At 39.5% G+C, this 22782-nt stretch overlaps 3 protein-coding genes across 3 annotated transcripts; 1 reads left to right on the forward strand and 2 right to left on the reverse strand.

Moving 5' to 3' along the window:
• LOC149111164 (uncharacterized) lies at positions 1-1054 on the reverse strand. Its single transcript, XM_089292533.1, has 2 exons — positions 825-1054; positions 1-457 (listed from the first exon to the last, which is right to left on the reverse strand). Exons 1-2 carry the CDS (start codon positions 1014-1016, stop codon positions 17-19), a joined length of 633 nt encoding a protein of 210 aa, XP_089148659.1. The 5' UTR covers positions 1017-1054; the 3' UTR covers positions 1-16.
• Positions 1055-2107: 1053 nt separating this feature from the next.
• LOC149111165 (uncharacterized) lies at positions 2108-6853 on the reverse strand. The gene is made up of 2 exons (XM_089292462.1): positions 2876-6853; positions 2108-2697 (listed from the first exon to the last, which is right to left on the reverse strand). The coding sequence occupies exons 1-2, from the start codon at positions 2948-2950 to the stop codon at positions 2305-2307; spliced, it is 468 nt and encodes a 155-aa protein (XP_089148588.1). The 5' UTR covers positions 2951-6853; the 3' UTR covers positions 2108-2304.
• Positions 6165-21326, forward strand: LOC149111166 (uncharacterized). The gene is made up of 8 exons (XM_089292393.1): positions 6165-6353; positions 6769-7074; positions 7304-7381; positions 7916-8029; positions 8325-8444; positions 8537-8719; positions 8818-9089; positions 20753-21326. Exons 1-8 carry the CDS (start codon positions 6165-6167, stop codon positions 21324-21326), a joined length of 1836 nt encoding a protein of 611 aa, XP_089148519.1.
• The last annotated feature ends 1456 nt before the right edge of the window (positions 21327-22782 follow it).

The following is a 22782-nucleotide window of genomic DNA, read 5'->3' on the forward strand; positions in this document are numbered from 1 at the left end:
AACCTGGTCAACATCCTCATGAGTATGCCCCACCATTAGAAACGAGTCGGACCTGTGAAAAAATATTACATGTGTGAAAACAACCTTTCTTCTTGTTATGAAAATACCGTGTTTTACTGGAAGTGGCCTTCTGCAGGAAGTGTATTGGTCCCTTAGAACATATGAAGAATGTGCTTGTTTTTGTATTGATTGATTGATTGATTTTTTTACTTATTTTGTGCGAACACATTGGTGTTTTAAAATATTTAGCAAACACACATTTCTTCAGTTCAATTTGAACAACACTGTAACACAGTATATGTATTTGCAGAAGTTTATGTAAAAGTATTACTCTACCCACCTTCTTAAATATTTTTTTCTGCACGAGAAAAGCGCAAAATGCCATGATGTATCGGTTCTTACATTTTCGGTAACAATTGTCCATCTGTAAGTATAGTACGGGGGGTAATCTTCCCTTCTGAAAAAAAGTGTTATAATAGTACTATTACTACTCCTCCTGGAGCTGCTGCCTCTCCTATCTATATGTACTGTTCAGCTGAATCGCATACTCTTTGCGCCGCATACCCATTTCAGGAAAAGAAGTTAAAGAATAGAAGTGTAAGAATTATAACACCACAATATATTGCACAACCTACACGAAACCCATCTGAAACAAATAGCTACGAATCTCCTGGCAAGATTTTACATCAATTTGCCTATCTACCATTTAATCTCTACATAGAGAAAACAAAGTTACTTAATAAGTAAATATGATTATTTGAAATCAGTAAATGTAAGACGTTTAAGTTCGAGCTATAATCAGACAAAACTTTATTTTTACAAACCTTTGCTGTTTTAAGGAGAACGTTAACGAGAATGTTGATTGTCAAATTCGAGTCATGAGGCCACTCCAGTTTGCCAATGAATGCGAACGCTTTCCCATCTCCATGCGAGAACACGCCAGTAACATGCGTCCTTAGAAAGCTGGATTCCGCAGCCTTATGAAAAATAAAACTGAGTTGTTGGCAAAGCGACATCCAACGGAGAATTGATTGGTGGGCAATAAATTAGTGATCTTCAGATGCGAAAGGGGAATTCTTAGCCTACCTTTGAAGCTTCTGGAAAGCGAGGAATATTTGTTTTTGCTTGATCCATCCCGTGTATTATCAGGCTAAGGTATTTCTTTGGTCTTTCCTCAGCAAGCATCTGGTGGCGGTAGTACTGTTCTCTCTCTTGCCTAACGTATTTCAAAAGTAGTTAGAAGCCACCCACTTACGAGCTCCTTTTCAAGGTTTTATAAATGCAGAAAAAAACTTACATCTGCTGCTTGTTATGATACTGCTTCATTATCATCAGTTCTTCCCTCTTTTCCTTATTTCTGGTGACTTTCAAATAGTCTTTCAGTAAGACACATACTCCACATTTTGTGAATCGGCTCTCCTGAAGAAGAAGAGGAAGAAGAAGAAAAGAAATTCAAAAATTAGGTTTTAATTTAGGATACGAGAAGCACATCATAACATAAATAAACCTTTGAGCAAAATCCTTGTCTTTTACTTTGGAAAAGAAATGGCAATATGTCAAAATGGTACACAAGAATCAACTTACATTGTTTTCTTCCACAAGCTATCGTTAGTATGAAAGCATTAGTATAAAAACGAAAACATTTTCAGCGAAGCAAAACAAACATAAATTGCCACTGTCGGTCAACCATACCTTTGGAATTGTTACATGAGAGAAGTAATTCTCCCAGACTTTACGAAAGGTCTCCCAGGACACTGTGGAAGGGTTCCTCATACGTTCCATATCCTGAAGGTACATCTTGTAGGTGTCCCTTTTGGTGAGGGAAGCAGGGAGACAGACTTTATCCTTGTGTGGCATGCTATCTCCAGATGTCCTCACAAATTCCTGAAACCATGCCCTCGCCTTAATTGCTTTTGTAGAAAGGCCTTTCGAAGATGTTTTATTCATCGATGACAGAGATCTACGCCTCCTTTTGAAGTCATCCCAAAGACTGCAGAACCTTCAGATCGAAAAATGATTTTATGAAAAATGATTTTAGTCGAGGGCAAATTTTCAAAGTATCACTGTATGGGGGTGCTGACATATTGCCCTTGTTGCTGTTTCACCAAAAACAACGTCTCTTGCGTGAGTCTACTTTCGTATATTTCTCTTACGCATACTGCGAACGGATTTCGGAGTTGCACTTCTCTCAACAGCAGAGTTATTGGCGGTTCGTGCCTCTCATTGCTGATTATAACTTCCATGAAATTCTATTTCACTAAAAAGAGGAAAGTTTGAGTGGAGTTTTTGCTACTTGGTTCCTGGTTACAAAGTTTGCCTTTTTCCCTCGGACCTTTCTTGTGCTTTCCAATCACTGTTTACAACTAACCTTCCATTGGAGATGTGATGGGCCCTGAGCCATGCTTTCCTGCACACCTGCTTTCCAGCTATAAGAAATTTCAAGTCATTAGCACGTGCCACTGTTGTCCCGCCTGCAACCTGGAAAAAGGAAAAAACGAACTGTTGCTGCTGCTTTTCCGAGCAATCGCCCCAAAACGACGTTCTGGCCTGCTTAAAATCTCCAAAGCTTATTTTTTCGGAACACTTTAATGGACAACACCATTCCTTTTGGTCGGTGCGCATTTGGTCTTCACTCAGCATCTTCACTCTCCTCTTGGAATGCCCGCCTTTACCACAAGTGGTTGGTGTCGAAGAGTCCTGAAATTGAAATTGAAATGTCAGTGAGCACAACTATGAACAACTCACGGGTGTTGAAAATTTTCCTTCGGCTTTGCACACCAAAGAAACAGGGGATTATTTAGTAAGTTCTGTTAGGTTAGACGGTAGTTTCACCATTTATGACAAACTGATTGGCTCGATACTCTTCACTAGTTACCTGCTGTGGCAGTGATGCAAAAGATTCCTCGCTATCACTTTCCGACAAAACATCCTCTGTGCTTGTATCCCACATTGACTCCTCTGAAAGATATTCCTTTAAAAAAAAAAAAAAAAGCTACACTTGAAATTAAGTCCACCTTCCCCTACTCCTACTACAGCTATGTAACGCAAACTTGTGTCATTGCCTCAAAGGGCGTAAACCTACCCTACGGTCTGCATCACTATCTTCATCATCCCAGTCGGGAGTTCCACCCTTCAGGCCCATGTCCTCAATGAAAAGCGTGCTTAGATTGTGAATTCCATACTCCAAAAGAGGTAAGTCGGACCTCAAGTTCTTTCCACACCAGGTAATTCTTGTCGATGGTGTAATCGTAAAGGAATAGTTGAAATTCACCATATCAATAACCTCCCTCCAAGTTAAACTCAAGTCTACAAAAACAGCGCAGATATCTCCTACACTTCTGTGTAAAAACAAGGTTGCATTGGTGGATGTTGGCAGTGTAAAGTCCTGGTTCGAGGTCTTGGAACGACAAAGTTTATGTATACCGAATGCAATAAAGCATGCTGTTAAGGTAATGCAGTTTGGAAGTGCAACAGTAAGGAGGGTATAATCTGATTTGAAAGAATTGCAAGTAGAAATTGCATTGTCAAATAATACCATTTCTACTGTCATTGATGAGAATAATTTAATGACATCCTTCAAGGCTTCTTTCTCAACTGAAATTGCAATTCCTGTGCTAAGAGCACCCGCGTAAAGTAAGACATGTTTTATTTCTGCAAGTGCTGCAAGGTGTACCATCGCGTCCAACAAAATACCATTTATTCCCAGCAGGTGACCCGCGGCAACAACCGAAGCACAAGTCAATAAAAGTCTAGTTTTACCGTACATATTAAAGGCAAGTGCCGCACCATCGAGCACCGTTGCAAGTTCCTTTTCTTTGCGATTGGAAGGGATGAATTTAATGTTGTCACAGAGTGCTGGTGACTGGTAATACAATTGTTCTTCAAAAAAACATACAGAGCAGGAACACAATATGTACGATCCATTAATAACGCCAGTAAACAACAACAGAGATGTCGTTATGATGAAAATTGACAACAATTCACTACCATCTGCCAGACTTTTGAAGAAACTTGGCGTCGTTTTCTCTGCTGCCGTCGAACCACTGCTACTGTTAATTGTTTCTCGAATTGATTTGCAATCTGTCACAAGGAGAACAAAAACTTCAATTTTACGACACAATTACCAGCTGAAATCACCAAGCGATCGCAACAGTACACGTCAAGCTGTACTTACCGAGGAACGAGCCAACATTTGCGTCCCGGCGAGGAAAGAAAGCTCTCATTAGGCTGCAGGGGCAATGAACCGACTCTGGAGGAAGGGGCAGCAAACAGAGAAGAAGAATGGTACAAAATTTCCACATTTCGATATCAAAAACCAACCCAATGTTACACGTTGCAAATAAGCGCCAAATCTAGATTTCCGTTTTTGAAAGAAGCGCCAAATCATCTTGAAACCATGGTGGTTTCAGTTTGGCCACTAAGGATCTACGAAAATTACTGATTGAGTAAAAAAGAAACTTTATGAGTTGAAACCTGATAACAACCAGTGAAAACTCAACTCTTCAGCTACTTAATAAGTTAACCCAACACTCAAGAAGTTGCAGATCATGATATACGTGATGTAAAGTCCGAGAATTTTCAGTTCAGGACTAATTCAAAAAATCCAAGAAGTCTTTATGGTGACAATACTGCCATCCATGTTTTAGTTTTCTGTCACAGTCGATTTTGTTCTTGACAGTAATCATTTAATTAACGGGAATTAAATGGGTACATCTAATAATTGGCTACGAAATCCATCAGGTCGTATGTTCATAAAACTTTATTTCATCAACGTTTCCTAAACTTTTCCTCGAATCCTACAGGAACACAATTTATCCACCTCCCTGAGCAAGGCTCAAAACAAGCTACAGATTTGAATTTAGTAAACTGATTATTTGCTCGAGTGTTGGTTATCTCACGCCAAAGTATATTCCTCACGTCAACTTAGACGTCAGGATACATGCGCCATTACATCACTTCCGAAACTTTCCCAAATGGAAAGTGATGTACAAGTATACTGGCCGCTCTTTAGTCAAATTTTTCAGCATTGACTGTGAGTGCAAACCAACCGATTCATGTTTACTTTTACCAACTAAGAAAGGATCTAGTAACTTCGTGACATGCGACTTTAAGTTATCATACTTCTGTCAGCGTCAATTAGATCTCACATGCGTGTTACCAGTAGAATGTTCCAAAAGGAGGCCAACAAGCACGTACAATTTAAATAACTCTGGGACTATATCTCATTTTGAAATCCATTTCGGCCGGACCACAGTTCTATTCCCCTGATTTAATCTGGATATTTTATTGTTTAACAAATACTATAGTAAAAATAGCTATTTTTCAATGGTTTTTTTATAGGGAAATCCGACTCTTTCTAAACTCTCAGTCATTAGCACCGTGACATGTCATGGATCATTGAGTCATGGATCACGGATCACGATTTCAGCTGAACCCAAATACGCGTCTTGTTGCTTATACGTAGGCCAATCTTCCTGTTTCCCACCTTGACCTACACCTAATAGTTTGGACCTGTACTGGGGCAAGGCCTTTCTACCGCGACATGTGATTACAGTGGACAGAAAGATCGCGATGCTGGACAGGCATACTACATTTGTTGTCTCTACAAAGCACTGAGATCTTATTCACTGACCTACGTGAATGCATGCAAAAATCACGGTGCTCAACCCTCTTACGCATCCATATACGTATCCCTGCGCATTGGCCTATCTATTAACTCCCAATGCCCAATACCTAAGGCCTATACGAAAACACACGTTTTACTTTCCGTTTCAAGTGGTATAAATATTAGTGCACGAGCACACCGAAAGTAGTTTCAAGTGATGCTAAGTGGAGTCAATTGTTTGTTCACTTTTGTCAAGGAAGTTCGTTCTCATAATCCCAGCAAAATGTCCAACCAGGAACGTGTATCCGAAACGCCTGAGACCTCACCTTCACCTTCACCTTGAGTGGATTCACTACATCTACATCTAGCAGGAGATGTACCCCTAACGGAGGCTACCTTGATCCCCTCTTTTCCACAGCACATTGTCTCTCCTGTTCCACGGTACAGCTTTTTGAGAGACCTTCAGGGTGCAGATTTGACAATTTCAGAGCCTACCACGTTCCAACCCATCGTTCCATACCCAGAATCCTTGCAACGTTCCAAAGCAAGTGCTTCTTCAATGTTGAGAGAAGAACCAAACTTCATGAAGATGGTTCGGGATATGCGGCAAAACCTGTTCGGACGTGCTCATGGTAGATTAATGGGAAGAGACGATCCTCCAGAAGAAAAAGCCCTTGCTCGCGAATGGATAAGAGAAATGAAAAAGATCTACGGTGGCAGCATGACTGCTTCTATGTCGCACACACGAGTAAGTTCGAATTACGTTAATAGAAAGGTAGTGCGCGTGTATTTGAACAACTTTAAATCTGATGTGTTCACTTAAGACTAAAATATTCTTTATACATTCTTAGATTACAGAGTATAGTACAATCGTCTTTGCCTAGTACATGCAACAGTCACATGTACGCGTATGAATGTCCCGAGCTGTACACGTTAATTTGTTAAAAACATTCTTTTCAATGGCATAATGAAGTTATCTTCAAAACAGGTGATTTTATTAAATTTCTGGGAACATTCTTAAACAAATTATTTTTCACTGAAGAGCGGAGAGTGCATATTCTAAGCATATTCTGAACTTGTCCTCGATATTATTCTGAAACATTCTCGTACGAGAAAAGAATAGTATAGGTTGTTAGATTAAACCGTGATTCACTTTTCAATAGAATCTCCAGTACTATACATTGGTGGCTTCCCTGAGCCACAGATGCTTTGAACAAGTCAAAGAAATCATTAAGAAGTACAGGCCAGGTCAACTGCTCCTGGCCAATAAGCGCGCCACGATAACGGCAAGTTCTTTTACATTTCTGGAAAAGAAGACTGAAGAAGAGAGGTACAGGGACCTTTCTGAAGTGGCGAAAGGGACAAAGTCGTTGTCAGCGATGAGGAAAATGCAACATGAGTTGCGCGAGAAAAGGAAAACAGATGAGGGAATTTCCGATTTGAGAAAACCTAACGTCAAAATTTCAAAGGTAAGTATATAACGTTTATCCATAATAGGAGGAATGCACTGGCTTACACTAATATAACACTGAACTGAAAACCACAAATATTTTACAGTATGGTCTATTGAATCTTCAGTTTTCCTTTTGGATCTCTGAAGGAAAGTTATGTTTGCATTTGCATGGTCATGTGATACAAATCTGACTAGCGTTCTTTAACGTCTTCAAAGAACTCGGCCCGTGTCACGTTTCCTTGCAGCCAAATGAAGCCAGTGACAAGCAAGCTACAGATAACCTGGAGAAGCAGGTTGAAGACCTGAATAAACAGGTTGCCTCAGTACGTTCACTTTATCCTTGAAAATTAGTTAGTGTCAAAATTTAAGCCTTGTTGAAATATAGGTAGACGAAAATGCGATGTACTGAATACTGCAAAACATAACGACTTGAAGGGAAATACGTTACCTTTGCTACAGTTGGGGTCAATAAGAAATGGAAATCACATAGTCACGTCATCTAAAGTTTTCAATATTAAAGTTGCAGGAAGAACTCAACAAAGTGAAGGAGGAAAAAACAGAACTGGAGCTCCAGCTGGAGAAAGAAGTCGATCGGTCCAAAAAGGTGAAACATATCTTTCGGGATAACATATGGACCACACATCAATTCGCAGTTTCAAAAACTGTAGAATGCAAAATATTCTGAAGAATGAAGACAGGGGATGCTCACTGATGTGAAAAAGGCGTAAATGCCCGAGAGCTGACCACGAGGCCATTTTTTCATACCTTGAAAAACAAACGTATACTCAAACATGCCTTTAATACGCTATATGTATGTGCCTTAAAATTTAATACTGACTTTTTTTTCCTTCTAACAGGAAACCGATAAACTGAGGAAAAACCTTGAAGAAGCAAAATACCAGGTGTATGACATAAAAGCCCGTTGGCTAGATCATATTAGGAAGAGAGATTTAACAGCTGAAAAGACCAAGGTACGCTACTTGAAACTAATATGGACATGTTAAAGTTATCCAGAGGTAATGGTATATTACAAATCCTAAAGAGATGAATCAGTAGTGTCAGTGCTAATGATATGTTGCCAGTGTGTGTGGGTGTTAGGAAAGATACTGGCAGTAATCCACCGTACATTTCTTATAAGAAGCATTCCATGAAAGTATCAACCTAAACACCTTTGAAATGTAAAATTCCTTCCGATATTCCCTCCTCGAAAAACATGGCGTCATGTAATTTTTCTACCACACGTTTACTTAACGTGTTTGCTTTTAGGTCAGCGCCCAAACACCCTCGGTAAAAGCAACAACGTTGGTGACCGCAAGTTCATCCGAAAATGAAGAGAGCGAGGATGACAGAGAAAGTTCGGAAATCGAGGAAATTGCGGTAACAAGGGTACAAAATAAAGAACTGTAAAATGATTTTCCTGCTTTGTCAAAAACAGAAGTAATGTTATAAGGTAATCCAGGCATACATGATTCTTTTAGGAAAAAGTGGTTGCAAGTTCCGCAATGGATGATCTGAGAAAGAGATTCAAGAGGACAGAAGATTTAAACTGCCAACGCCAGGAGCAGGCAAGAAGTCGATCATCAGCTCCACGTGCTCCTCGTTTAGTGGAAGAACAGAAGTTGGAGAGAGATGATGAGCAACAATCAAAGAAACAAGATAAGGTAAGAATGGGAAATTTTCTTGGGAAGAATAGTGCTGATCGATTCACTGATTGCAATCTTGCAAATTTGTAAGCCACTGCCATTTGCTTCTCTTTAAGGTCCATCCCAAAGTTAATGAGAACTGGGCGGTGTACTGCTCTAACTGGGGTCGAGAGAGACCTTTGATTGGAAGGGTCTTAAAGGTGAAAGAAAACAGTATTACATTAGGCTGGCTAATTGGTCGATACAAGCGCACTTGGAGTGACTGGAAGAGAGCAGGAAAGCACCAAACGCAAGAAATACCGCTAGAAGACCTACTTATGAAAATAGAATTTGTGACCCTCCATACGAAAACACGTCTTATGAAACATGGCAATTTGGGTGAAACCGGGTTTCCAAAGGGTTTCAAACTCCCGAAACCGGGTTTCCAAAGGGTTTCTAAAGGGTTTCTAAAGAGTTTCCAAAGGGTTTCCAAACGGTTTCTAAAGAGTTTCAAAGGGTTTCCAAAGCGTTTCCAAAGGGTTTCAAACTACTGAAACCAGGTTTCTAAAGGGTTTCCAAGGGGTTTCTAAAGAGTTTCCAAAGGGTTTCCAAAGGGTTTCTAAAGAGTTTCAAAGGGTTTCCAAAGCGTTTCCAAAGGGTTTCAAACTATTGAAACCGGGTTTCTAAAGGGTTTCCAAGGGGTTTCTAACGAGTTTCCAAAGCGTTTCCAAAGAGTTTGAAACTCTTTGAAACCCCTTGAAACCGGGTTTCTAAAGGGTTTCCAAAGAACTTTTAAAAGCGTTAGCAACGGCTTTCAAAAGGGTTACCAAAGGGTTTATCATTGTTTTTAAGGCAATCCAAACAGGTTTTCTATCCTATGAAAGCTTTGAAACCCCTTGACGAAATGTTGCATGTAAGACACGTAACGTAGTGTGATAGAGTGTCTTGAGTATTAGATTATTCCTGCAACGCGTTCTTTCATCTAAGTTTATTAATTTTGGTTATTAATTGTTTCCCAGTTAATTAGCATGAGCTTAAAAACTTTTCTGTTTTAAAAAATGTACTGAGGTCGACACAATGAACTGTTCACTCATGTGAGAACCTTTCATCGAGTATTCACGGTCGTTGACCACAACCGCATCATGTGACGATTAATTTATGGCAACAAGATATTTTGTACCACGCTGTTTTGATGTTCACTGAAACGCTCCTCTGTTAAACTGACGAAAAAGCCTGTTACATGTTTAAATCTTCCTTGAAAATCGTTTTACATTAACTTACCGTTCAAACGACTTGTGTTTAATACCGTTCGTGACATTTTCGCATCCGTTATAATAACCTTATGTCCATTTAAACGGCAAGCAAAAATTGAACGGAAGTTACGAAGAAGTGTTATTGTTTGAATGGCCACAGAGCATATCTAGTACCAGGAGTACCGGAACAACTGATAAACAGCTAATAACAGCGAACAAAGAATTTCATACGAGTACTGAACTTTCAGTTTGACAACTGTTAAACCTGTAATTCGACAAGACCGACCTAAATTCAAGTAATCACTTGCTCGCCTTGTATTAGTTTGTCACATTTTTGACATCTAAAAATTAATGTACCTGAGCATATTCCATAATCAGCTACCAGCTTAACTTCTTTGCATAAAATATATTCTGATGGCAAAACGCAAGAAGCCGATGCGACCATTTTGGTTTTCATGGTTTTTCAGATCTTTCAGTGTTCAAGCGTGTGTATGTTTTTGGCACGTGAGCGGTAACACAATACTGTAAGGTACTGTCACGGTTAAAAAGGTAAAAACTATTTCTCTGGTTCTATTTGGGATAAATCAATGATTCAAACGGTGAAATGTTCTCTGCTTATAAATAGGAAGTTTAATCAAGGGTTCTATGACGCACTTTGCACTCTTAGCTAGTTTTTCTTCCAGCGGAAGTTTTTTCTTTCGGTGTCCATCCCGATAACTGGCTTACTGTCTCCTGTAGCGTCACGGCTAGTAATGAAAAATAAATTTCTCCGGTTCTACTTGGGATAAATCAGTGATTCAAACAGTGAAATGCTCTCTGCTTAAAAATAGGAAGTTTAACCAAGGGTTCTATGACGCGCTTTGCACTCTTAGCTAGTTTTTCCGCCAGTGTGTTGGACTCGACAACGTGGTAAACATGCAATGCCGTCTGGATTAATTATCCGTTTATTTCGTTTTTGACTAGTTGAAATAAGGGAATTTATACAACAGTGTTGCTTTGCTAAATGTGCAAATGAGACCTAAACCTTTCAAATGCACTGTAATGAGACTCCTTGAACGTGATTATAATTTCCATAAATCGTGATCTTTTCATTGTGATTGTAACGCAACGTGCGTTGCCGGTCATAGCAATAAAACACTCATTCAGATATATCACTAGCAGATTGTCGGCCTGTTCATGATAACTTTACACAGACAGCAAAAATTACTCAAAAGAAGGAACGAAAACCATTCGAACCGAACTAACAATGCCTTTAACAAATTACAGAGTCTAAATAGTTCGTTAGTGGGATTGAAAGCCGACATGTTTCATATTTACTCGCAAGAAAGCAAAAGTTTTGTAACGAGCAAACAGTTTAAGTGGAAAACATAATTTAAAATTCTTCGGAAAGCTTGAGAATTAGTTTAGAGAAAATGTAGGCAGAATTACGCTGTAGCAAACAAAATATTCAAAAGAAAAGGTCGCACCTCGCGCAAATATGCCAATGGCGAGTCATTGATCTCGCATGTAAACAATAACCTATTTGCGTTTACATTCGCAAGGGTCCGCAATTTTCGCGACTAAACTTAGGAGAAGTTTTACCTGCGTTATATCTTTTGATCTTTCCACAGCCATAAATAAATCAGTACTGAGTCATACCGCAAAATAACATTTCTGCAAAAAAAAATTAACACGCAGTGCTGTCGTGCAATTACGCCAGCGAACGCAAACTAGGAGAATATTTTTTTCCCTGACACTTTCAAATCGGGTTTTCAAAGAGTATTCGGAACATTTCAAAGGGGTTTCCAATGTGTTCCGCATTCCAAAGAGTTTCAAAGCGTTTCCAAAGGGTTTCAAAACGTTTCAAAAGAGTTTCAAAGCGTTTCAAAAGGGTTTCCAAAGGGTTTCAAAGCATTTCAAAAGGGTTTCCAAAGGGTTTTAAAGCGTTTCAAAAGGGTTTCAAAGTGTTTCAAAAGGGTTTCCAAAGGGTTTCAAAAGGGTTTCAAAGTGTTTCCAAAGGGTTTCCAAAGGGTTTCAGAGTGACCTCAAACCCCCTGGAAAACGCTTTTGTGGATAAGATGTGTTTTTGCATGGAGGGTCACATTTGTTGAAAAAAAAAGGGGAAAAAAAGTTAAGCAATGAAACAATAACAAAACTTAAAGAGAAATACAATGACAAAGAGAAAGCCCCATAAGATAAAGATTGTTTTACTCTAGTTTTATCACAAACTGAAACATTTGTTTTAGAACCTTGTCCTGTCAATCTGTGACAATTTGAAGTTCCGCTGTTTCTCAATGTAGCAGATATTTGGTGAGGAATCTTGTATGTCACACAGAGGTCAACTGGATGTTTGAATTATTGGATTAACATTACACATTTTGATTGCCATGTCGATTGCCTCAGTTCGCTTTCCTACAACAAAGAAAAAATCTACTGTACTCATTGAGTATGACATCGCCAACTCAGTATAATTTGTACTCGTTGAGCACGAGATAGCAATTGAGTTAATGTTAAGCGTAATTCTCGATCTTCGGTAGCCTTGCTACTAGTTTACTTAAAGAATGTAATTTTTACTCATTGAGTACGAGATAGTGACTGAGTTAATGTTAAGGGTAATTCTCGATCTTCGGTAGCCTTCTTTAAAGGTAGCAATTTGTAAAGTAATTAAAAAGGAAATCGTGAAACCTTTTAATTTTCAATTGTAATTATAGATATTCGGTCAAGCTGTCAATGTTTAGTAGTCTTACTACTGGTTCTACTTACATGTAAAGAGTATAATTTGTACTCACTGAGTACGAGATAGCAATGGAGTTAATGTTCAGCGTAATTCTCGATCTTCGGTAGCCTTGCTACTAGTTTTACTTAAAGAGTATAATTTGTACTCATTGAGTACGAGATAGCAATTGAGTTAATGTTCAGCGTCATTCTCGATCTTCGGTAGCCTTGCTACTAGTTTTACTTAAAGAGTATAATTTGTACTCATTGAGTACGAGACAGCGATTGACTTAATGTTAAGTGTAATTCTCGATCTTCAGTCAAGGTGTCGATGTTTGGTAGTCTTCTTCTGGATTTACTTAAAAAGTATCATTTGCACTCACTGAGTACTGAGCATCACAACGGCGGCATAGACGCACATAGCTGTGGTCCTGTATTGTGAACTATTATATTCTTGCAATAAAAATACAAGCACTGCTCTGCACTAGATGCTTTGAGCTGTTTCACGGACCTTTTGAAGAACATTGCCATCACTTGCTCTTTCACACCAAGATTACCGAGCAGAAAGTATCAGTGGTAACAAACAAAGAGTGCGTCTTAGGAGTGTGTCAAGAAGTGTTGGAACGAATTGTTGTCTGTGAAATATGACAACTTGTTTACTATATTCTTGGTTCTTCCCCTCAAAACGATTATAGAAGCGACTTGACCATTACTTGCAATGTCACTTTTAGTCCCAGAAGTACTTCATCAAGTGGAAATTTAGGCAATTAATACTAAGGTGAGAGTTTTCGGGCACTAAATTAAGTCATATGACACCTTCACATCCATTCCTGAAGAGTGACGTACTGTTGAGTGACGTACTTTATTGGGCAAACAGTCTCGAATTTCGTCGCGTGTCGTGTGTTCAATGTTGTGCAAAGGCTGAACGATCAAAAACTTACATGTACCTGTGCTTGAGTACTTGTGTTTCTCCAGTGTATCAATATTATTGATAATCCAACGAAAGTGAGGGGAAATATATCATATACATCGAGGGAAAACTAATGCTTCGAGTCATGAGGATGGATGTTAAAACCTTGAATTCGATGCGCCAGTGGTGGCAGGGTTTTCCGAGTTTCCAAGGTAAGCGTGAATAATACAGAGCTCTGGTAAATTAGAATGAGAATTGATACCGTAATTTATTTACTAGTTGTAAATTCCGACTTAAATGCGAGGTTAAACTAAGCTAGAAATAACGGATTTCCATTAATTGAGATATTTGTTTCTGCCGGATTGTAGGATGTCTCGGGAGGTTGTTGATAACCCAAGGCGATCGAGGCCGTGTTTATCCTAAGTTGAAAATACATCAACGGACAGCACAATTTTCGCCGAAAATGCTGCCATCAATACGACTTAAATGCTGTATTATTTAATTTCTTGACATCTGCGACATTTTAGGATATAATATATAGGACAACTTTTCGCGCTACAATTTATCAACGGCTTTTATTAAGGAAAACGATGATTGACAACTAATACCTTCCTTGCCATATTTTGGTGAGCAAAGCTGAACACGCACATTTCATTCTGAATGTTAGGTTTTGATTTGCTGTTGGCAGACTTTTTAAGTTCACAATCGTACTGATTGGGTTTATTTTGTACTAAAGAAGTCGTACTTCTACTCATTGAGTTCAAATTTGGTGACCTGTCTTCATCCTACTTCCTGATTGGTTGGTAAATACTTATTCAGTACAGTGAAGTCAACTTAATGAGTTAGCGATCTGTGATTGGTTTATCGCATACTTATTAGTTCATTCCAGATTCTTTTTGTGTGTTCCGGAATAGTTTTAGCCTGTGTTATATGTAATAAACTTCAGAGCAATACATTTACATCTTTGTGTTTTGATATTGAATCTTACAACATTGATGGGGAACATTGAGAACATTGATGATTTTGGGCTTGACTTCTAAATATATAAACAATGCACCTGAACAAGCTTTGAAATGATGCGGATTGAAACCATCTCAGGCCCGGTTTGTGTGTCACATTTCTACCATGTTGAATTCAATGTTGAACTAATTGAATTTGACATTTGCATCGACAGTCGCATTTTAGACGAGTAGTCCCTCTTTCGCTTAGTCCATCGCATTTCTGCCCCACTTAATTTAATTGAATGTTTCACTTATGAGCCAGGCCTTCATTGACAAGCAGCAGTATTTTGCAGTGGCAAACTTACCTGATTCATGGAACAGTTTTGTCGCAGCTTGTCCAGAATAAGAAATATAAAGACTTGGAACCATTTCTTCGCATGAACGTAAACTTCATTCCAAATTGGCTAGACATTCAAAGGGAACGTTTGATTTCATGCAACTGGTCGAAAACGGCAATGAACCAATTTTGTCTTAAACCACAAACTGAAGTAGAACCTTTCAAGCAAACAGTTTTAAGCATCTCATTTATTAAAACTAAGAATTAAGAGCCAGTTCCTGTAAATACCGAGAATGAGATGACAGTCGTGAAATTTTCGATTTCTTCATATTTTGCCCAAATAACCTCTATAGTGAGTTGTTTTCGAAAATACCATTCAAAGGTCCTGAAGCACTTTAGTTTTTTCGAAATCGAGGAAAGTTTGAAAATCGCAATTTTAGCTTCCTGACGCCGCCGAAAATGGCCGAAAATTGTGCATTTTCTTTTCACTCGTACAGATCAACGCGATGATCTCTAGCAATATACTTTGGGTCGCTCATAGTGCATGTCTTGCTGTTTCTAAAGCATTAATTTGATTAGCAAAAGCTCCAAGTTTAATCATATTTTAGGCCGATAAGAGTACCTTCATCGAAGCTCGTGAGCAAAATGGCTAATTTTAGCTAATTTCAATACCATCAAAAGCCCACTGGTACATTGAATTTGAAGTCGAAACTAAAATTTTCTGAAGGCCCATAATCTATATTTATGATGTGTAAAAGTCTCTTCCGCGGCCCAAAAAAACTAACCCGTCAAGAGACATAAACGTGTGGTACTTTTTAGTAAATTCGTCATTCGCGAAACCAACATGGAACTTGGCCAGCTACCTTCATCAAGAACAAAAATAAGCGAATGGAAACCTTTTTCGTCAATAAGGATACTTGTAATCTGTGTTTTTTCCCTTTTAGATTGACCACATGATTAACTTCTGCAAACATTTGCAGTTAAATGCAACTAGACGCTGCTTTTGGTACATTTGATTGTTATGCAAATTTATTTCGATCACTGGCACATGCATATTGCCCGAAACTGATTTTTCTTCCGCCTACTGTATGTTCGTTTTTGAAGGTTACACCTGTAGCACACATAATTCGTTCAATATCGGCAGTTTTAACTTTTGTGGAACACCAACATTTCTTTCTTACAAAGTTTCTGGACTTCGCTCTCTTTTAAAATTGCAAGACTTCGCTGTTCTGTTGGCCAGTCCGAATAATTGTCATGGTGTTAGTTGAGTGAGTACTTGACTTTGTTTGGTGGTCCCAGTTCGGACAATGCGGCAAATGTGGATTGCGTGACAATCGGCCACTGTACCAAATATGTCGATATCTCACGTTTTGCAAAGTGAGTGAAGATGGCGACGTGGACCTTGAGGTGAGGAGGACACCCATATAAGAAGTACGGGGGTATTCCTCAAAAATTTTCATCCCCTAAGATCCTGTAAGAAGTACCAAGATCCTTTTTTTTCTCGTCTAAAAGATACCAATCCTTACAGAACACATTATCTCCCTGCGTCATATTTTTTTTGGCTCAATACCCTAAAAGGCATCGCAAAAGCTCCTGCTTTGGACTTTTTGAGGCTGAACACCCTGAGGGCTACTAAAACTTCATTTTTAACCCCTAAAAGGTACGACGAGCTCCCCTGCCCCGGGGGGCGTGGACAGGGAATCCAAACTGCTGCTTCCTCGCCTCGTGTAGGCAGGATGTTTTCTCTATGTCTGTGTGAAAAAATGGAAACTACAGTCGAACCTGCAAAACCACCTCTCCACAAAGGACCACCTCTCTGCAACGGCCACTTTGTTCATTCCGGCGGACGGTCACTCTTATTTTAATCTCTCTACAATGCCCACCACTCCACAACAGCAACAACCACTAAAACATGCCCCAACTGCCAAAAAAAACTGTTCACAAAGGCCAGTTAATCAACAACTGACGAACGCTGTCTACAAAACACCATTTTTCATTGGACATGGTCACGAAAATTGATCCAGGTCTTTGGACTTTATTTCTGTTTGGTTTCTGTCCTATTGATATATTTTGATTGTGTTACGAATTTACATGTTACACTGAGCCTTTTTCAAGATAAAAATGTTGGAATCCAAGAAATATCGGTGTCATATTTCACCCCTACTGATACTGCTCTATAAGGGCGACTTTCCTTGTCCCCAAGGTGGCTGTTGTAGAAAGTTTCGACTTTATTACCGTTAAAAAAACACACACCCTTCCTACTGAACTTTACAATATAGCTATATTGCTCCAGGTTTTTGGTATAGAAATGCACCAGGGACATGACTGGGATGGAAAAAGAAGGCTTAGGAGGCACTAGTCTTAAATGGATACGTGTTGAGAATTTACGTACATAATCACTCCTGTTACCGGTTCTTGTTTAAACCGATATAAACTATACAGTCGAACGTCCACTAATGGTCACCTCTCCACAGTGAACTCCTCTCTACAACAGACACATTGTTTTGTCCCGGTGGACAGTCCATACATTCGTTCTTATTTTTGCCTCTGAAATGCACAAAATAAGGCTACAATACATAATGCCTAACTATTTTATACCACCTAATTATTGATGGGAAGTTCGCTAGGTCAATAATAGTGAATTCTCAAGGTAAAATAAAGGAAACTTTTAGCTCTTCTGAGTGTCCGATTTTTGGAAAGCGCCCATATTATTGTCTATATAGTTTAGCAGAAGGCAACAGGGGTGAATATGTATATAAACTCACACTGCGTATCTAAGATCTGATGCCCTCTAGGCCTCCTTTGTCCTTTTTGTATTCCAGCCCTATCACCGGTGCATTTCTATTCAAAAACTACGAACAACAAACATGTATTTTAAAGGTAAAGAGGAAAGGTGTTTGCACAACTTTTGTGAACGCGGTAATACTTTCCATTAATCTACGTAGACATGCCGTGATAGCAGGACACGCGCACGGCTCTGTCATTTCGTCAAGTTCTGTCCTCTTTCTAAATTAAACAACACCCTCTTCCCCCTACATCCTTCAATTTCGTCCAAAAATGTTTACTTAGGCCGACAGTGCGAACCACATTACTTGCACGAGCAAACAGTTTCACTCGCCGCCATCTTCACCCACTTTGGACACTTCGCAAGCCGCCGTTTGTCACGCAATCCACATTTGCCGGATGGTCTGAACTGGGACCACCAAACAAAGTCAAGAACTCACTCAACTAACACCATGACAATTATTGGGACTGGCCAACAGAACGGCGAAGTCTTGGAATTTTAAAAGAGAGTGAAGTCCGGAAACTTTGTAAGAAAGAAATCTGGACAGGGAAGTGCAATTGACGAAAAAGCCTTTGTGGTTTTTCTGCCTGTTCGAACACTCCAAGAAAAATGATGTCACAGTATGTGTTTTATTCAGAGGTATGTGCCATATTAAGTGATAGGAAATAACCGATTCATCTATAAATCTGGTGGTAAAAGACAGGGGCAACTGTATCCATAAGAATTGCAAGCACACGGGTAAGAAATACAAAGGTTGAATCATCTTGCTTATTCCACAAGTACAACGTTTCGACAGTTGATCATGAAGTTTCGTCAACTGCTCGCGCTTTGTTATCGGCATTACCTGGTCTCAGACCAGGATTTCAAGAAATGCTGCGATGAGGCGGGTGTTTTTAAAGTAAAGTGTACCTGTTTACACGAAATGGTTGTGTTCGAATATTTACGCCAAACATGATGGATGCAACTAACCGATTGTTTACTTAAACTTCACGTTTCAAAATGTTTATTTTTACTTAAAGACAAGTTCGGCTGTGGTCATCGGTGTTCCACAAAAGTTAAAACTGCCGATATTGAACGAATTATGTGTTCTACAGTTGTAACCTTCGAAAAGAAACATACAGTAGGTGGAAGGAAAATCAGTTTCGGGCGATATGCCTGTGCCAGTGATCGAAATAAATTTGCATAACAATCAAATGTACCAAAAGCAGCGTCTAGTTGCATTTAACTGCAAATGTTTGCAGAAGTTAATCATGTGGTCAATCTAAAAGGGAAAAAACAGATTACAAGTATCCTTATTGACGAAAAAGGTTTCCATTCGCTTATTTTTGTTCTTGATGAAGGTAGCTGGCCAAGTTCCATGTTGGTTTTGCGAATGATGAATTTACAAAAATCTACCACACGTTTATGTCTCTCGATGGGTTAGTTTTTTTGGGCCGCGGAAGAGACTTTCACAAATCATAATATAGAGTATGGGCTTTCAGAAAATTTTAGTTTCGACTTCAAATTCAATGTACCAGTGGGCTTTTGATGGTATTGAAATTAGCAAAAATTAGCCATTTCGCTCACGAGCTTCGATGAAGGTACTCTTATTGGCCTAAAATATGATTAAACTTGGAGCTTTTGCTAATCAAATTAATGCTTTAGAAACAGCAAGACATGCACTATGAGCTACCCAAAGTATATTGATAGATATTATCTCGTTGATCTGTACAAGCGAAAAGAAAATGCACAATTTTCAGCCATTTTTGGCAGCATCAGGCAGCTAAAATGGCGATTTTCAAACTTTCCTCAATTTCAAAAAAACTAAAGCACTTCAGGACCTTTGAATAGTATTTTCGAAAACAACTCACTATAGAGGTTATTTGGGCAAAATATAAAGAAATCGAAAATTTCGCGACTGTCATCTCATTCTCGGTATTTATAGGAACTGGCTCTTAAATACCAAGGAGTGTGTTCCTGGTGTTTAGTCATATAGAAGTAAAATTGTTTCAAACTGCAGCGAGACATTTGATCAGTATCGTGATCTTCATGGCTTAGAACGAAAAGTGACAATTTTGGGCAATTTGCACTGAACAAACATTTTGCATGCAAGAAACCAAGATAAAACCAGTTCTCTACATGTATTTAACACTGGCAACAATACTAAGCAAATGTTAGCCAAAATGCGGTCTGTTTTGATGAAGCGAAATTAAAGAATGCTGAGACATATTTGTCACGGAGGGCCTAGCAACCACTCCACAAGACTATAGGCTGACCACTCCTGCGGAGCATGTGCTTGAAGCAAGAATCTTTTCCTCCATGTTAAATCAGTCGTTGTGTTAATGAATAAAGAAAATTGCATTTGCAACATGGTAGCAGAGTGACTACATCCAATGCCGAAACGCCGACTTTAATCTTCCGTGGAGGAAAGCCTGTTTTAAACGGGAGAACCTTCAACAAAGAAAGAGACAAAATTATGAATTCGCTCACTCAGCAAAATTAACAACAGCAGCCATGACTTGAACTGTCCCCGCCGACAAGATGACAGATTTGGGCGACATAAGAAGATAAATTGGCCCAAGGAAAAGACATGTAACTATCAACCTTTAAGCAGCAAAAGAAATAAAGGAACATCCTACGATGGTGATTTAGAGCTACTTTTGGATGAGACCCGTGACAAGCGAGACCACCTACAGCAGCATTTAACTGTTTATCAAAGCCTTCGGTGCAACTTAAAGCCGTTGCAAAAATCCCCAGGAAATCAGAACATGATAAGGTGATGAAAGATTATGAAGAATATGTTAACCTTGTTTTGGAAGCAGAAGAATTTGTGGTAGGACTGAGCTAAAAAATGGCCATGATAAAGGATCGAATGGAATTCAAGTTACAAAGAGGGACAAGTAAGGTGAACTTTGAACTCAAACAGAAGATGTTGGAGATCAAACAGCGGAAGGCCAAAATTGAGCACCAAAAATTACAAATCGAGGCAGAGTGACTTACCCTGGAGAAAGAGAAACTGAGGAAGAAATTAGAAGTTGACACTAAACAAGGTACGGAACCTAACACTGTAATATTACCTAAGCTTGACTTCAAGAAATTTAGTGGAGGGCTCCTAAATTGTCAGGAACTCTGGGATTCCTTAACTCAGCCATACATTCTAATCCATCTCTCAGTCCTGTAGAGAAAATGAATTACTTCAGAGCTCAGCCAGGAGATGTTGCAGATGTTATCTCAGGACTACCCTTGACTAATGCAAATTATGAACAGTTCATAAAATTGTTGAAAGAATGTTATGGACGAAATGAGGTCATCATCAATATTCATTATACTAGTCTTATGGATTTACCTGCCTCCTCAAGTCAAACATTAGCCCTGCGTAAGAACTATGATGTCATTGAAAAACACCTTAGATCATTAGAAGCTCTAGGAGAGGATATTGAGAGTAAAATGCTAGTGTCCCTGATAATGGCTAAGTTACCCAAAGAGGTTCTCATCCACCTGACTGAACAGAAAAATGATGATGATGAATGCACAGTGCAGCTACTCAGAGATCAGTTGCATAGGTACATTAGTAACAGGGAAAATGTAGATAGGCAAAGTTCTGACAAAGTTGATTACAAAAGCTCGGTTGGCAACATGTGGTCTACATCACAGATCACCCAGTTTGAATCTAACACTACTACTGGTGCATTTCTGTCTGAAACCAAACTACCGCAGAATCTCACTGGAAGAAAGAACATGATTTGAATTTACTGCAGTGGACAACACTGGAGTGATGAGTGTCAAAAGTTCTCTACTGTGATGGCTAGGAAAGAAAAGATCAAGGGACACTGTTTTATTTGTCTCAAACAAGGTCACCACCAGAAAAATTGTAAAGTGAAGAAGGCATGTGTTTATTGCAAACAAAGAAATCATCACCACAGAAGTCTCTGCATCAAGATTCCAGTTGAGAAGCCCTCAGAAATGGCACATTCTGTTACTGAACCCTTATCTGCTACTGTTGCTACAGAACATACCTTGCTGTCTTCTGATGAACAAGTACTGATGCAAACTGCCACTGTTGAAGTAGAAAATTTGCAAAAATCAAGACAAGTGACCACCAGATTGCTTCTAGACCCAGGCAGCCAAAGGACCTACATCACCAATGAGCTGGCAGAAAAACTCCAGTTGCGAATCACAGGATCAGAAACACTGACAGTGTACACATTCAGTGCATCAAAACCCAGAGAGCTTCACACTTCTGTCACTGAACTCCGGCTGTTAGCAAAGGATGGATCACCTCTGCATTTAAGAGTCAATGCTGTACCCAAGATAACTGGTAACCTACAACGAGCATACTTCAAACCAGAGAAATTCAGTCACTTACTTACGGACATTCCTCTTGCCAATTCAGTACCCTCAACTAAAGAAACTGCCAACATAGAACTGTTGCTAGGTAATGATTATTGTGGGTATCCATGCTTCAGGAATCTCAATTCCACTATCCCTGTTGATGTTATTAGGGTGAAGTCTTATGTGAATAGCTTCCTTGACCCTACATGTGTACCAGTGAGGATCTCGATCAATAAACTTGACCTCATTCCAGATAGGATAGCGGCCGGTCTCGTGGGTGTGTTCAGAAACGGCGGAGGTCTGGGTACGGGCGAGTCGTATATCCCTGTCGTGTTCTTTGATCCTCTCCTGCATAGATCTCCCTGTTTCCCCGATGTAGACTTTGCCGCACTCACAGGGAATCCTGTAGACAACACCATCTTGTTTAGCCGGGTTGACGGTGTCCTTTGGTCGCACTAAGTGTGACCGAAGTGTCGTGTCGGACTTAAAGACGGTGCGAATGCCTTGTTGTTCTAGGCAGCGGTGGAGAGACTCCGAAACTCCTTGGACATAAGGTAAAACCACCGTTTTACCTGTGAGTCAAGACTTCACCCTAATAACATCAACAGGGATAGTGGAATTGAAATTCCTGAAGCATGGATACCCACAATCAAGAAACACAACAACAGGAGAATGGTACAACAGCGGACCACTGAGGAAACAGCTACTCGCCGGAACAATGGAACAATAGGAGGATCGAAATGCACCAATCACAGCCGACCTTTGTGATATAAATGATACCGTGCAATCAGTCGACCTTATCGCCTGAAGAAGACTAGCAGTAAGCAGTCGAAACGTCGCAATCTACATCTCAAGTGACTACATCCTGAGA

The sequence above is a fragment of the Orbicella faveolata genome, unplaced genomic scaffold (genome assembly GCF_042242905.1).
Source record: "Orbicella faveolata isolate gen_17 unplaced genomic scaffold, um_ofav_v1 contig_24, whole genome shotgun sequence".
NCBI lineage: Eukaryota > Metazoa > Cnidaria > Anthozoa > Scleractinia > Merulinidae > Orbicella > Orbicella faveolata.